The sequence below is a fragment of the Haliotis rubra genome, unplaced genomic scaffold (genome assembly GCF_003918875.1).
Source record: "Haliotis rubra isolate DU_JTF1 unplaced genomic scaffold, ASM391887v1 Scf1197, whole genome shotgun sequence".
Lineage (NCBI taxonomy): Eukaryota > Metazoa > Mollusca > Gastropoda > Lepetellida > Haliotidae > Haliotis > Haliotis rubra.
In genome coordinates this window covers 105036-120231 of record NW_025765111.1, presented here as the reverse complement: position 1 = coordinate 120231, position 15196 = coordinate 105036, and the positions used below count along the sequence as shown (strand labels likewise).

At 41.0% G+C, this 15196-nt stretch overlaps 1 protein-coding gene across 1 annotated transcript in view; it reads right to left on the bottom strand.

Annotated features, from left to right (window-relative positions):
• LOC124261719 (contactin-like) overlaps nt 1-7504 on the bottom strand; it is a 32911-nt gene extending 25407 nt beyond the window's left edge. The window contains exons 1-7 of the mRNA XM_046696071.1: nt 7264-7504; nt 6063-6153; nt 5417-5511; nt 4395-4480; nt 3500-3786; nt 3046-3153; nt 536-865 (exon numbers count right to left, since the gene is read on the bottom strand). Coding sequence (XP_046552027.1) covers nt 536-865; nt 3046-3153; nt 3500-3786; nt 4395-4480; nt 5417-5511; nt 6063-6153 — 997 coding nt within the window. The 5' untranslated portion in view covers nt 7264-7504. The remainder of the gene's footprint in view (nt 1-535; nt 866-3045; nt 3154-3499; nt 3787-4394; nt 4481-5416; nt 5512-6062; nt 6154-7263) is intronic.
• Between the last annotated feature and the right edge of the window lie 7692 nt (nt 7505-15196).

The following is a 15196-nucleotide window of genomic DNA, read 5'->3' as shown; positions in this document are numbered from 1 at the left end:
ATTCGCATCCATGTGCACCGGATCCTGTTACGTATAAAGGACGCAACCCTACACAATAGACTGCCGAACAATGGTATTCACATGGTAGAAATTATGATTTTTATCGATTTCTGATACATCCTCGATAATCTCCAAGGTATACGTTCCGATAAATCGCCACTAGTACCCTGATGCATCTACGGCTCGGCCCGATAATTTTAGTACGGAACGTATACCCTCGGGATTATCGGATGTTTCTGATAGTGAGTCAGACATATTGAATCCAAACTACTACCTCCAATATGATTAATAGGTTCTTCAATGCATGATGCATTTGTTAGAATATGTACTTTAAAAATAGATAATGGTTTTATGGTCACAAGTTCAAGTTTTGTTGTTCCTGTTGGAACGACGTCATGCAAGATCGTTTGTAATGCAACAGCAACGTTTCTGGTGTACACAAAGTCAACAGAATCAATGACATATCACTAATTTATTTCACGTAATAACCGTTTTTGCACTGGGACTAACTCGTTGTGAAAGGAAGAGCACTTACTTCCAAATGAGATCTGGATGGGGTTTCCCAGGATCTTGCCGAACTTGTTTTCTACCGAGCACCTGTATAGATCAGCGTCCTCGCTTTCGTTTGGGTTTTCAAGGATTAGCTTCCCATTGGTTAATGTGTACCGCGAACTAACTTCAGGTGTCACTTCCGTTTCAAAATTCGGTCCGGTGAACCATTTGTATTGAGGTCGGGGGTTTCCAGTGGCTGTGCATTCAATAACTGCATTGATTGACTTGCCGACCACTACCAAACTCTCGGGCTGGGTAACAAACGCTGGGCCTCGAAGCAACTCGTTCGGGTCGTATGTCTTAATGCCATAATCTGGAAATGAGGTCAAGGTCATGACACATGCAGTCAGTTTGTGCAATTTAAAAATTATAACGATGATGATAATACACCTTGCGGTGTATAATCATGATTTCATGCACAATATCTCTTAAATCATATTTGTAAGAGTTGACAAAGGGGGGATTTCAAGAACGCAAAGGGCAATTGAAAAAGTACATGTAGGTACCCTATATAGCTGTGGCAAGCAAACAACTATTGAAAGCACAATGATATTTCTGAGAGCAGCGTATAAGGATACAAGGTAACTCTGAGGCGATGCACATTAAGTGATGACCATTAAATATTCAACAGAAGGTTGGGGGAGCATTGGTACTCAGCCCGTAACAGTTACTGTAACCTCGAACTTGTCTCTGCAAAGACAAGCTGGGCAATTCTTTACGAATAAATTGTTTGGCAATAATTAAGGACAATCTTTTCAACCATTTTTGATGACAGAATCATTTCAGTCGAGTGGACAACGAGTTATGTGGCAATTGGGCGCTCCTCTGTTGTGACAGAGGGTGTATGACAGTGAATAGAGCTGGCAACCTATGCACCAGCTGGCGTGGGTGAATATTATTATGCTAGTATTTGTATAGCGCCAATATCCAGCTCAGCTGCTCAAAGGCGCTTTGTTTTTCCCTTGATGTCAATCTCAAACGGCACATCGTATTCTCAATCTCAACTCCCTGGTGAGCATACAATTTTTGCAGCCACTAGGCCACTATCCTTACGAGGTACCCATTCACAGCTGGGTGGACTGGGGCACATAGTCACAGTACTTTGTCCAAGTTTACTGCACGTTGCTGTACCCGCAACTAGGTGTTTGCAACAGATGACCACCATCTGGTCATTTACCAACGGATTCGTGGGTTCTTTTACGTGCACAGGGTTGTTCACTGAATAGGTAAACGAAATGCTTTAAACAAAGAACCTGGCAAAATGAGAGAGGAGGGTGAATGCAGGCTATCCGTGCAGTCTGTAATATCAAGGCTTTTACGAGATGGCCAGCAAGCCTAAAGTCAAGACTAGGCGAATCATAACTGAGATACAAACACTGAGCCACGCCATCGGTGCACGTAAACACACAATAGTCACAGGTTCTGAGAATTTCATGTGAAGGAGCGGATACGGTGTCTTCCCACTAGTTCGATGCCCCATCAGTTAGGCAGGTGCAAGTAACACTGTAAATAGCTGATTGCTTGACAATCCCCTAGTCATAACCTAACTGTTGGGTTCTGTGGCAAACACAAAAGGACATTGATTTCTGTTTGTTTAAATCCACATTCTGTAGTGACTGGCACTAAATAGTTAAACAAAGATCCGCACTTAATGCGTAATAATCACATTCCAGAAAGTGTGCATCAAAAGTAAAACATTTACATCCAAGTTCAGTCGAGTTTTTGAGTGATATTCTTTTCAACAACAAAAAACTTATCACACAGAAAAAAATATCACGAGGGTGAAATAATTCTAAAGATGTTGTATATCTCGCAAATATAGCTACTTCAGATACATTAGTGTATTCGTCAAATTACCATTGGCCGAGAATAATACCACTAGATACGTAAACTGAAACACAATCCCAACAACATCAAATTTATATAAAAAACAATCATATGTTTTAAGGTACAATTTGACCTTTTTACTACAACCACTTTAGTCTTTTGGATGTTTGGTCTGAGAACCCTTTAGCGCTATGCACTGCTATGTCAAAGGGGTCTATCTGTTATCCATTTGCAGACATGCTGAATATAACCATAACATCGGAAAATAACAACAAACAAATGATAATTCATAATGAATATTCCTTTACTGGTAGACGTCATGTTGATGTCACAAATTAAATCAAATTAATGACTTTAATTAAGAACTTCCCATCTATGCCCAATTTGATTGTTGTCATACATCCATGCTACTGTCCAGGTATGGATAGTTCAGTTTAGACATGGGTGGGAACCCTGTTAATCCGGACTCTTTTGTCTACCTGATGGGACGAGTGACTACTGATAGTATTCGAGTAACTGGAGTAAATGGACCATTCAACAAGCTTTAGTTCCCTGGAATCCCCATTTGGTTATCGGGTTAACGGAGAGTATGACGCTGAGACAGCAAAGTAGAACCAGAACAATTACTTTGTGTGTATGTTTACAGAAACAGTGAAGGAGGTTTACCGTAGTCCCGTTCGATGTGCACGATGCGGTACGACTCCGCCATGCTAATCTCACAGATGTAAGGCAGTTTGTCCCCCGGGTGCACCAGACTCCATCCATAGCCGATCACTGTAAAACAAACATTAAAGTTGTTTATTATGAATGAGTGAGTGAGTATGGTTTACGCCACTTTTAGCAATATTCCTGCAATATCACGGCGATATACTTGGATTGCGTTCATGCAATATTTGGCCCTCATTTCATTAAGGTTCCTACAAAATATTTCCCTTTCACTCGCCTCTTATGCAAAACCAATAAAAATACAAAGAAAAGTGTTACTTCTAATGATGGACGATTTTTTAAATGACACTGATTGAAATCCATCCATTATGCCGTACCAACGCTTTTCCCAAACAAATTTAAGCCTCAAAACATCTGAAAACGTGTTTATTCAAACCGAATGAACAGTACCTACCCCCATATGTATACACAATGACTTCCCCTTTGGTGAAGTCTGTACCCGGAAGCCAGAACTGCTTGTCAAATCCAACGACCGTTCCGTCACCCAGCCACTTGTAAGAACCGATCATCGATTCAGACTCAGACTGGGAATTGGAGGCTGAATTGATGTCATCATCTTGACCCTGTGACCCGGATGGGGATTGAAGTGACCCTTGACCAGACACAAACGAGGCTTGGCTGGACATAGTCGTTGTGCCAGTTGCCTGAGACTTCTGTACCCCGCTTGTGTACCATGACCGCCTGCATCACACGGATGAAGGATGAAGGATGAAAGATGAGGGATGAAGAAACTGGTGTCAAAGTGCAATCAAACAATGTGCCCATATCAACACCTAATGTCCTACAATTACTCTCATTAAAATCTTAATGCCTTCAATAGTTACTGGTTTCATAATATTTATTTTCCCCATTTCTGTAAAAAAAATACATATGATAAAATTTCATTCATTTTTCTAAAATTATATGATCCTTTATATGAGTTCCACGGCCTTTACCAACTATGGTGTATTATTAGACAAATATGTAAATATTTGAACTTTGATAAAATAAACTATAATACAAATGAACCACTGAAGACAGATTGACAATATATGCAGTGTGATTTCACGTTGACTGGTCACCAACCTAATGCCTGTTTGTTTGTTGTTTGACGACACACTCAGCAACAATGCAACTAAATGACGGTCGAGTCTCCCAGGACCATCCAGTGATCGATATCCCGAGCAGCGGTCTACGCAATTGGGCTGCGACTGCATGTACAGGGCCAGCTGATAGTCGCCTCTTACGACCCATGTGCGTTGCTGAAGACTCAATCTAACTTAGATCTAATTGGTATCCTTCATACTTACTGGTAGGGATCCAGCCTCTGTATCATATCACTGATGAAGTTATGTTCCTGGCTGCTGTCCACGCTTAGCAAGGCCGCTCCGTGATACTGTTGAGATCAATGACATAAAGATTATTACCCGTGCGGGTTTCCGTAGCTTCAATATCACATTTTAGGAATAGGCATTGTACTTAGCGTAACAACATTATGATTTGTTCTTACTTATATATATATATTTACCTATATCATGTTTTCGATAGCACACGCGGCTAACAATCACTTTATCAAATAATGTCCTTCGTAAGATAATCGTAAGAATTGACGTATTTTCACCCAGAGTATCTGATTTTTTGCATATTTATCGGATATTGTAACCAGGGTCCTGATATCCTTTTATCGGACCGGTTTATGACTTCGACAACACTCACCATTACACAGTCGAGAAAATACATAAACACTCCATCTCCCTTAGAATAAACTTCTTTAGCATAGAAGGTTTTGGAGAGACCTTTATTTATGGAGACACAGCCCGGTTTAAAATAACGAAATTTATTCGGTGATGCCCTTTTACTTTTCTTAAAATTGTTTATATGAATAATTGTTCCATAAGTATAACACGTCAACGCAAGAGAATAACAAGTCTCGATTACCGGCAAAACAGATAATTCCATTGACCGTAAAAAGATTATATAGAGATGAAAAGCGTTTAACCTGATCACAGAAAATCAGTGATGACACCAGGTGTTCACAGAAGGGTAAGCATGTTCTATTCCTGGCTAAGGGTAAGCATGTGTAGCACCTGACACTTACATTAATTAAATGTAAGTGGTTCTACATTTTCTAACAACAATAACTTAATGCGGTGAATACATATATTACCAAGACGCATTTAAACAAAGACCTAACACAATTTAAGCAGAAGAATAATTGCTCTGAGCTGGGTTTGTGACCGAATCCATGCTGTAATATTTTGTCCTTTATCTAAATCTTTGTTTATTTTTAATTTCAACATTTTATTGCATATTTGTAGTTATTTCAACTTACTGCGCATGCAGCTCGCGCATTCTCGTGTGATTCCTCGGGAAAGCTGACAAACTTATAGCACTCCGACCAGGAACTGACCCAGTCGGACGGACAATCTGTGTCAAAGGTTAAAAGTCAGCTGTAAGAGTGGGTTTCGTATAAAGACATTATGTATGATATAGCGTCTGACAGGATATTGCCTGCGGCATTCAACATGCTCCTGTGATGAATCCGTTATGTAAGTGGGTTGTACAAAAACTGGGAATAGGTAAACGAGGAAGACATTTAAGTGGTGAGACATATAAATAGAACAGGAAATACAGTTAAAAAATCAGGCGGTTTTTGAGATAAAGACTTAATAATGTCAACGTCAAACGGTCGTTGTTTTATGCTATTTATATAATTCTACAGCATTTGATGACATTAACATTACAATATGTATACATATATTTTATATAATATCTAAATCGTACATAATAATATTACAATATTAAAGTGATACATACATACATACATACATACATACATACATACATACATACATACATACATACATACATACATACATACATACATACATACATACATACATACATACATACATACATACATACATACATATTTTTCTCTCGTTTTAACTTTATATATCAAATCATATTATACTCACCAAAAACATGGATTTGTTGGAATGATTCCTTGACTAGAATTGGTATCAAAAGCAGTTGAGTATACAAGATAAATCTCATTGATCTTGACATCTGAAATGAAACAATTTTCTACACTTCCGTGTTCGAAGGACAGCGTCGAGGGAGCATCTGATGAACGACTTGAGAACAAGGCCGAAATGTGACTTGCGTATTACATATACAACTGAGTAATGGTCAGTCAAGACAGATGGGAAGTGGACAGAAATTACATCTCGTTTCCTAACGCGAGGATTCTAATTGTTTGATACGTTGGAATCTTTGGAATTCAGATTACCTGCACTGATTTAATGAGCATTTAATATTCATTCACGAAATGCAATAACTGAGTAATATTCTGAGTTTGGGGTGGGATGGATTGTGTGATATGTTTATGTTTAGTTTAGTCAGTGTTCCACAACAGAAATATTTTCCTCCTGTGATTGTTCACGTTTGCCAGGACATTCGTTATGTGAAAAGAACAGAACAATATTTGAGAGGTAAGATTTAAGGACATTTGAATTTCAGTTAAAACTATGTGTAGGAAAAAGTTTCTAAACAAAACATATGAAAACTCAAAGTCGAATATTCAAACAAAAACTTGATGTGAGGCGGAAATATACGAGATTAATAAGATAAATAGATTTATTATTTTCTAAATTATTCTTCTAAGCCCTTTGTCTCATATTCAGTGTTCTGTGTAAAGTATAGTGTCGTGTATAAATTTATGGCGAAAATCAGTTTCTGCCTTTCGGTATCAGGGATCATTCTTCATCAATGTACTGCAAACTTGATAATGTTAATTTGTTTTTTTCCCACAATTAGCAAGAACAATGCCCCATATTGTGTAAATAGTATTCGTCACTTTGTCATACTAGTAGATTAATTCGGGCAGCGCCGTTGACCTACAATCTGTCCAGTTGAAAATATAGCTTTGAGTATATAAATATGACATTAAAATATAAGCCACAATCATGAAAATGTGATTACAATTAACCACATACCGCATAATCATTAGTTTATGATATTTCAAACAAAATTCAGTCGACAAGCATACATTTGACCTGTTACGCACAATACCCAAAATGCAGACTCCGCCAAAGGTTGATAGTTGTAATGTTGCAGATATTATGAATAAAACAGGATGTTGAGTTTGTTTGCCACTTTCTTCAAGTAATAACTTACCTTTCAAATCCCTTTAAAGCATTTTCCACAAACAACAATGGCGCGCATTCCACCTCAATGTGCGACTTCTGATCTGAATATTAGAACAAGGCTGCGTTTCGGCGATACAATCATGCAATCTCACTGTAACGGTATCACTCAAATATCATAATATCTTTCCGTCGTTGAACTGGGATTATGTCTTTATATAGCCATACCCCAAGAATGGCATAATAAGGCGGTCGTTGTTGTTCCTGGTGGTTCAATATCAGCATGTTCTTGAGTATGGGAAAGGAAACTGTTCGCTTAAACGCAGCATGCGTAGAGAGCGGCGACATTTGATTGGTCTAGAATGAAGCTTACCTGTCTGAGACGGATGATTGATAATGTGGCCCCTGACAGTCAGGAGATGCTATAACACCTGAGGTAAACGGGTCTTATGAGCATTATACTGGAGAAACATGCACATAGTGAATGTGGCATAACAGACTCAATGCATTACACATTAACAGCGTCCAGGGTTGACAAACCTTAGGGACCAGTTCGAAAGTGCAATGTATGATAAAAAAATTAATTCCGTAGGTTGAAATACAGAGCACCTTCCCCCACATATGACCAATTAATAAACAAATATAAAAATAAAACTTATTTCTGAAAATGTTGAATTCCTTGTAAACGACATAATGATATTGTCATGACGAATGACATTTGTAGCATGTCATTACTATTCTCTGTGTTTATGATACGTGAAGCATATTTAGAAATTAGCTTAGTGTCCTCAAGCTCTTATTTTGAAATGTCATTAGTATTATGTTAAAATTTCAACATAGCATTTAGAAATTTCTAGGAAAAAAATAGTCCGTAGTGAGATGAACTCAGCAATATATTTGACCACTTTATTGTGGCGATGATATTTCGCTTTATATGTCCTGGAGGAATATAGGAGGAAATAAATTTATGCAGTGAATTGTTTGGGGTAGGTAGGTAGGTAGATAAGGTTTGAGGGCGACCTTGGCCTTTAAAGGCCTATATTCGTCCAACACTGAACAAACTGTTATATTTTTGTTCAGTTGAATTACGTCGTACATACCCGTTTTAGAATTGTTTAAAGGGAGGGGGGGGGTTGGTTATCTCCCCTTAGATTCGCAATTAAGCCAGCGAACACCGCTATTGAATATATTTTTTAATCGACATTTCTCGTTGCCTCGATTATTTTCTCGTCGCTTCGATTATGTTTTGTTGTTTTCATTATTTTCTCGTTAATCAAAATATTTTCTTGAATTTGGAGTATTTTCTCGTTACTTCGGTTGCTTTTCAATTAAGTTTCAGGTTTTAGAAAGAAAAGAAACAATAAGAAATTTTGAAATAATTTGTACTACATGCATGTACGTGACTTCTTTAGACTTTCGTTCAAAAGAGCGACAACGTAACGTTTTCAGTTTCTCGCATTAAAACTAATGACATCGAAACCTCAGATTTTAAGTACAGACTATCACTCATTGTCGCATCCTCATCCATCTGTTATGTGTGAAAATAGCGTGCATGAAAACGACCGTGTTGAATACGGTGTATTATAACGCCACTTGTCACGTTTCCACCTATTGTTTGTTCGTTCGGGTCAAACAATCCGGTGACTGACATCATGATCCTCGACATTGGCATTTATGATGCAATGACATGAACCGACGACCAAGTTAGCGAGCCTAACCATGCGATCCTGTTTGTCGTCTTGAACTCCAGGAACAGACAAACATGTGTTCAGTTCTAACCCGGATCTTCACAGATTTCACTGACTCTAAAGCAGTTAGATGGCAATGTGACAAGGGTTGCGGTAAACGTAGATTTAATTTCCTGAAAATATATTTCGTGTAACACTGTTGTAGGTATTGTTTCAAACGTATTTTGACAGCATTAAAGTGACTCTCTGTTTAAACATTTAAGTAAATTTCAGCCACCAACAGCTATTCAGTTTTTAGGCCCAGCAATCAATGATCGGGAGTTAGATACCAAGCACCCACATGTGTTTAGAAGGAGTTTTTACCACATCGGTCTCAGGCTCGACTGCTTGAGTGAGTGAGTGAGTTTAGTTTTACGCCGAACTCAGCAATATTCCAGCTATATGGCGGCGGTCTGTAAATAATCGAGTCTGGACCACACAATCCAGTGATCAACAGCATGACATCGATCTGCGCAATTGGGAACCGATGACAAGTGTCAACCAAGCCAGCGAGCCTGACCAACGATCCCGTTAGTCGCCTCTTACGACAAGCATAGTCGCCTTTTGTGGCAAGCATGGGTTGCTGAAGACCTATTTTAGCCCGGATCTTGAGGGGCGGTGAGGCAGCTTTGTGGTTTGTGGCTTTGTGGTTAAAGCGTTCGTCCGACATGCGTTGGACACAGGTTCAATTCTCCGCATGGTTATAATGTGTGAAGCCCATTTCTAGTGTCCCATGCAGCGATATAGCCGGTACATTGCTAAAAGAGGCGTAAAACCATACTCACAACACAACTGGCAACGTGAAGCCCCCGTGCTATACTAGATTTTACGTTCGCCTCAAAAGTCAAATTTTGCAATGCTCGACAATACTGAAGTAACACATTCAGTGTTTGGTTGATATCAAGGTAAGCTTGCGCGTGCGTGCGTGCGTGTGTATGTGTGCGTACGCGTGTGTGTGTGCTCGACACCAAGCAAGTGCTGATTTCTGCTCAGGAGATAACAACGGACGTCTGATGGTCGTCTTGCTCTACACTGGCCGATAATATATGTCATTATCTGGTATAACCTCTGCCAAATGCAATGACATCTCTGACCCTCCTTCTCATTGTGCCAGACGTTGAATTTGACGTTGAGGTATTGCGTTCCATTCTTGATGGAGGGTTTGTTCCAACTCAGCAAGATTTTGTTCTGGAAGATCTTTCTGTCGTAATCTGTGGCCCTTAATGTCCCAAAGAAGTTCTATGAGATTAAGATTGGGACTCCTGGAGGACGAGGGTAGCGTTGTTACCGCCTCTTGACGTACGACATCACCAACGACACGTGTAAGATGTGGCACAGCATTGTAGTCTATGAAGACCGGCCTTGACCATTCAGAGGATGATCATCAAATTGTGATACAACGACGCTGTCTATGATGTTAGTGATGTACCGCTGTCCACTCAAATGTTTTCTGATCGTCACATGGTCAAGTTAACAGTCATGTGAGAGGTACCACCACACCAACAATGAACACCCACCAAACGGTACTTGCTCCAAGATATTCTGTAGCGCATATGCAGTGTTTCTGCGGCGTAAAATACAAGCTCGGCCATCAGTCATGACCAAAATGAAATCAACTTTCGTTCGACTGGTGGACCCTTCCCCATGATGTCAAATTCCAGTGACGTTCAGCCTGACACCAAACCAGTCGTGCTGCTTTGTGCACTGGGGATAACAACGGGATGTGATAGGTCGTCTTGCTCTATTCACGATTTCGGCGGACCGTTCTGTTGGACAAACTGAATACATGAATGAAGTCTTGTTGTTCTGAGAAGTTCTGAGAACATATCTATAATCAGGACGTTACTTAGTCCTAACGGGGGGACATTTGAATTTAATGTTTATATTTGTAATGTTACACACGTAAATATTACATAAATCAAAGAAACGGCTTCATATTTTATTTCATGAACTGATCACAAAAAAACACAAAAATACAAAGTGTATTTCATAACATTAATTCTGAAAATATGATGGTATAGTTGGAGGCTGTGTTGTGTACAGGGAGGATGAGTATTGTTGGGTGCTGTCGTGGGTGGTGGTGTAGAGAACGGTGGTGGAGTAGCTGTTATGGTAGAGGTGGTGTTGGTGGTAGATGGTGTATTTGTACATGTTGGTGTTGTGATGGTGTCGTGGGAGGTGGTGTTGTGGTAGATGGTGTATTGGTACATGCTGGTGTTGTGATGGTGTCATGGGAGGTGGTGTTGTGATAGATGGTGTATTGGTAGATGCTGGTGTTGTGATGGTGTCGTGGGAGGTGGTGTTGTGATTGATGGTGTATTGGTACATGTTGGTGTTGTGATGGTGTCGTGGGAGGTGGTGTTGTGGTTGATGGTGTATTGGTACATGTTGGTGTTGTGATGGTGTCGTGGGAGGTGGTGTTGTGGTTGATGGTGTATTGGTACATGTTGGTGTTGTGATGGTGTCGTGGGAGGTGGTGTTGTGGTAGATGGTGTATTGGTAGATGTTGGTGTTGTGATGGTGTCGTGGGAGGTGGTGTTGTGGTAGATGGTGTATTGGTACATGTTCGGTGTTGTGATGATGGTGTCGTGGTGATGGTGTCGTGGAGGTGTGGTAGATGGTGTATTGGTAGATGTTGGTGTTGTGATGGTGTCGTGGGAGGTGGTGTTGTGATACATGGTGTATTGGTACATGTTGGTGTTGTGATGGTGTCGTGGGTGGTGGTGTTGTGATAGATGGTGTATTAGTAGATGTTGGTGTCGTGGGAGGTTGTGTTGTGATAGATGGTGTATTAGTACATGTTGGTGTTGTGATGGTGTCGTGGGAGGTGGTGTTGTGGTAGATGGTGTATTGGTACATGTTGGTGTTGTGTTGGTGTCGTGGGGGGTGGTGTTGTGATAGATGGTGTATTAGTAGATGTTGGTGTCGTGGGAGGTGGTGTTGTGATAGATGGTGTATTGGTACATGTTGGTGTTGTGATGGTGTCGTGGGAGGTTGTGTTGTGGTAGATGGTGTATTGGTACATGTTGGTGTTGTGATGGTGTCATGGGAGGTGGTGTTGTGGTAGATGGTGTATTGGTACATGTTGGTGTTGTGTTGGTGTCGTGGGTGGTGGTGTTGTGATAGATGGTGTATTAGTAGATGTTGGTGTCGTGGGAGGTGGTGTTGTGATAGATGGTGTATTGGTAGATGTTGGTGTTGTGATGGTGTCGTGGGAGGTGGTGTTGTGATAGATGGTGTATTGGTACATGTTGGTGTTGTGATGGTGTCGTGGGAGGTGGTGTTGTGATAGATGGTGTATTAGTAGATGTTGGATGTCGTGGGGGGTGGTGTTGTGATAGATGGTGTATTGGTAGATGTTGGTGTCGTGGGAGGTTGTGTTGTGGTAGATGGTGTATTGGTAGATGTTGGTGTTGTGATGGTGTCATGGGAGGTGGTGTTGTGGTGGATGGTGTAGTGGTAATGTTGGTGTTGTAATGGTGTCGTGGGTGGTTGCGTTGTGGTATTTAGTGTATTGGTACATGTTGGTGTCGTGGGAGGTGGTGTTGTGATAGATGGTGTATTGGTAGATGTTGTTGTTGTGATGGTGTCGTGGGAGGTTGCGTTGTGGTATTTGGTGTATTGGTACATGTTGGTGTTGTGATGGTGTCGTGGGAGGTTGTGTTGTCATAGATGGTGTATTGGTAGATGTTGGTGTTGTGATGGTGTCGGGGGGTGGTGTTGTGGTATTTGGTGTATTGGTGTAGATGTTGGTGTTGTGATGGTGTCGTGGGAGGTGGTGTTGTGGTAGATGGTGTATTGTTACATGTTGGTGTTGTGATAGATGGTGTATTGGTACATGTTGGTGTTGTGATGGTGTCGTGGGGGGTGGTGTTGTGATAGATGGTGTATTAGTAGATGTTGGTGTCGTGGGAGGTGGAATTGTGATAGATGGTGTATTGGTACATGTTGGTGTTGTGATGGTGTCGTGGGGGGTGGTGTTGTGATAGATGGTGTATTGGTGTAGATGTTGGTGTTGTGATGGTGTCGTGGGAGGTGGTGTTGTGGTAGATGGTGTATTGGTACATGTTGGTGTTGTGATAGATGGTGTATTGGTACATGTTGGTGTTGTGATGGTGTCGTGGGAGGTGGTGTTGTGGTAGATGGTGTATTGGTACATGTTGGTGTTGTGATGGTGTCGTGGGTGGTGGTGTTGTGATAGATGGTGTATTGGTAGATGTTGGTGTTGTGATGGTGTCGTGGGAGGTGGTGTTGTGGTAGATGGTGTATTGGTACATGTTGGTGTTGTGATGGTGTCGTGGGAGGTGGTGTTGTGGATAGATGGTGTATTGGTACATGTTGGTGTTGTGATGGTGTCGTGGGGGTGGTGTTGTGATAGATGGTGTATTGGTGTAGATGTTGGTGTTGTGATGGTGTCATTGGAGGTGGTGTTGTGATAGATGGTGTATTGGTACATGTTGGTGTTGTGATGGTGTCGTGGGAGGTGGTGTTGTGGTAGATGGTGTATTGGTACATGTTGGTGTTGTGATGGTGTCGTGGGGGTGTTGTGATAGATGGTGTATTGGTAGATGTTGGTGTTGTGATGGTGTCGTGGGAGGTGGTGTTGTGGTAGATGGTGTATTGGTACATGTTGGTGTTGTGATGGTGTCGTGGGAAGTGGTGTTGTGATAGATGGTGTATTGGTAGATGTTGGTGTTGTGATGGTGTCGTGGGAAGTGGTGTGGTGGTAGATGGCGTAGTGGTAATGTTGGTGTTGTGATGGTGTCGTGGGAGGTGGTGTTGTGGTAGATGGTGTAGTGGTAATGTTGGTGTTGTGATGGTGTCGTGGGAGGTTGTGTTGTGATGGTGTAGTGGGAGGTGGTGTTGTGGTTGATGAAGACGGCTCATCGACAGGCGGGAGGCTGTCAAGAATAAGATATCGATGATGAAGTGGTAAGGGCTGTAGATGCGGTGTAGTTTGGGTGCAGTTGCTATGTAGTTGGGGTCGTTTTGGTGTAGTCGGCGGTGTTGGAGCGGGAGGAGGTGTTTGAGAGAGAATGACTTCCTCCACATCTGTAAATATAGCAGTTGAAAAAGATATTTCGGATGACAAGCGATTGATCGGTAACAAATACAGAAATAGTGCAATACATTCATCCTTTATAGACATTCTAGTAATGGAGGGATAGCTAATAGTTCCATGAATTGCTAATTATCGCAAACAGTTTCTTTATTCCGCTAATGCTTTTTATCATGCTTTTTCCACTCCCATAGTAGCTGTAACTTTATGTTCATTGTATGACAAAACAAAACAAATCAGAAAATGCAAATCTTTTTACATATATACATGGATGTCAGCCTATATGTATATAAGCTGTGTTGTCGTGTATTTTCGGTGAAATACACTCTTCAAAAGAGAAAACACACGAGATGATGAGAATGCTGATTTTGTTCAGTCGTGTACTGCAATGTTTCTTACATGCTCGTTAACTGGTGTCATAAACAAACGCAAATCTTTGAACGTTTGTAGTTTTATCAAGCAATTTGATAAGAGAAAATGTCATGGAAAGATATGCATGAGCAATTTGTGAGAATCATGTGACAATGACTGAAAGAGATCACTGTGGCGGTGGGGTAGCCTAGTGGTTAAAGCGTTCGCTCGTCACGCAGAAGACCCGGGTTCGATTCCCCACATGGGCACATTTCTGGTGTCCACCGCCGTGATATTGCTGGAATATTTCTACAAGTGGCGAAAAATTACACTCACTCACTCACAGACCCACTCACTCACTCACTCACAGACCCACTCACTCACTCACAGACTCACTAACTCAAACGTCACTGAGCAATTGCCGACTTACTGAAGTGGGAAAATGCCTGTCGTATCATCGCCTGTAAGAATACAGATGTGATACTGTTACTGCGCTGTACAGAGATTCATGGTCCCCTATCTTTATCGTAAGGGGCGACTAAAGTCGTCTTTGTTGAGAGCGTGCCATCGTATTGCAACACCGAAACGTCACATCTATTGCAATACAGATGTCTATCCATCAAAAGTGGTCCTCTCCATCATACCATCTTCTAAATGCCACTTTAAGAAGGTTGGACCGTTGTTTACAATATCAATCACAGGAGTGTCTGCTCCATACTTGACAATGCACATGCTGAGTGGGGCGTTCAAACACACAAAACCAAAATACGAAGTGACAGGAATAACAATGTGTGTATCTTGACGTGACATACGTGAATAACAAATGT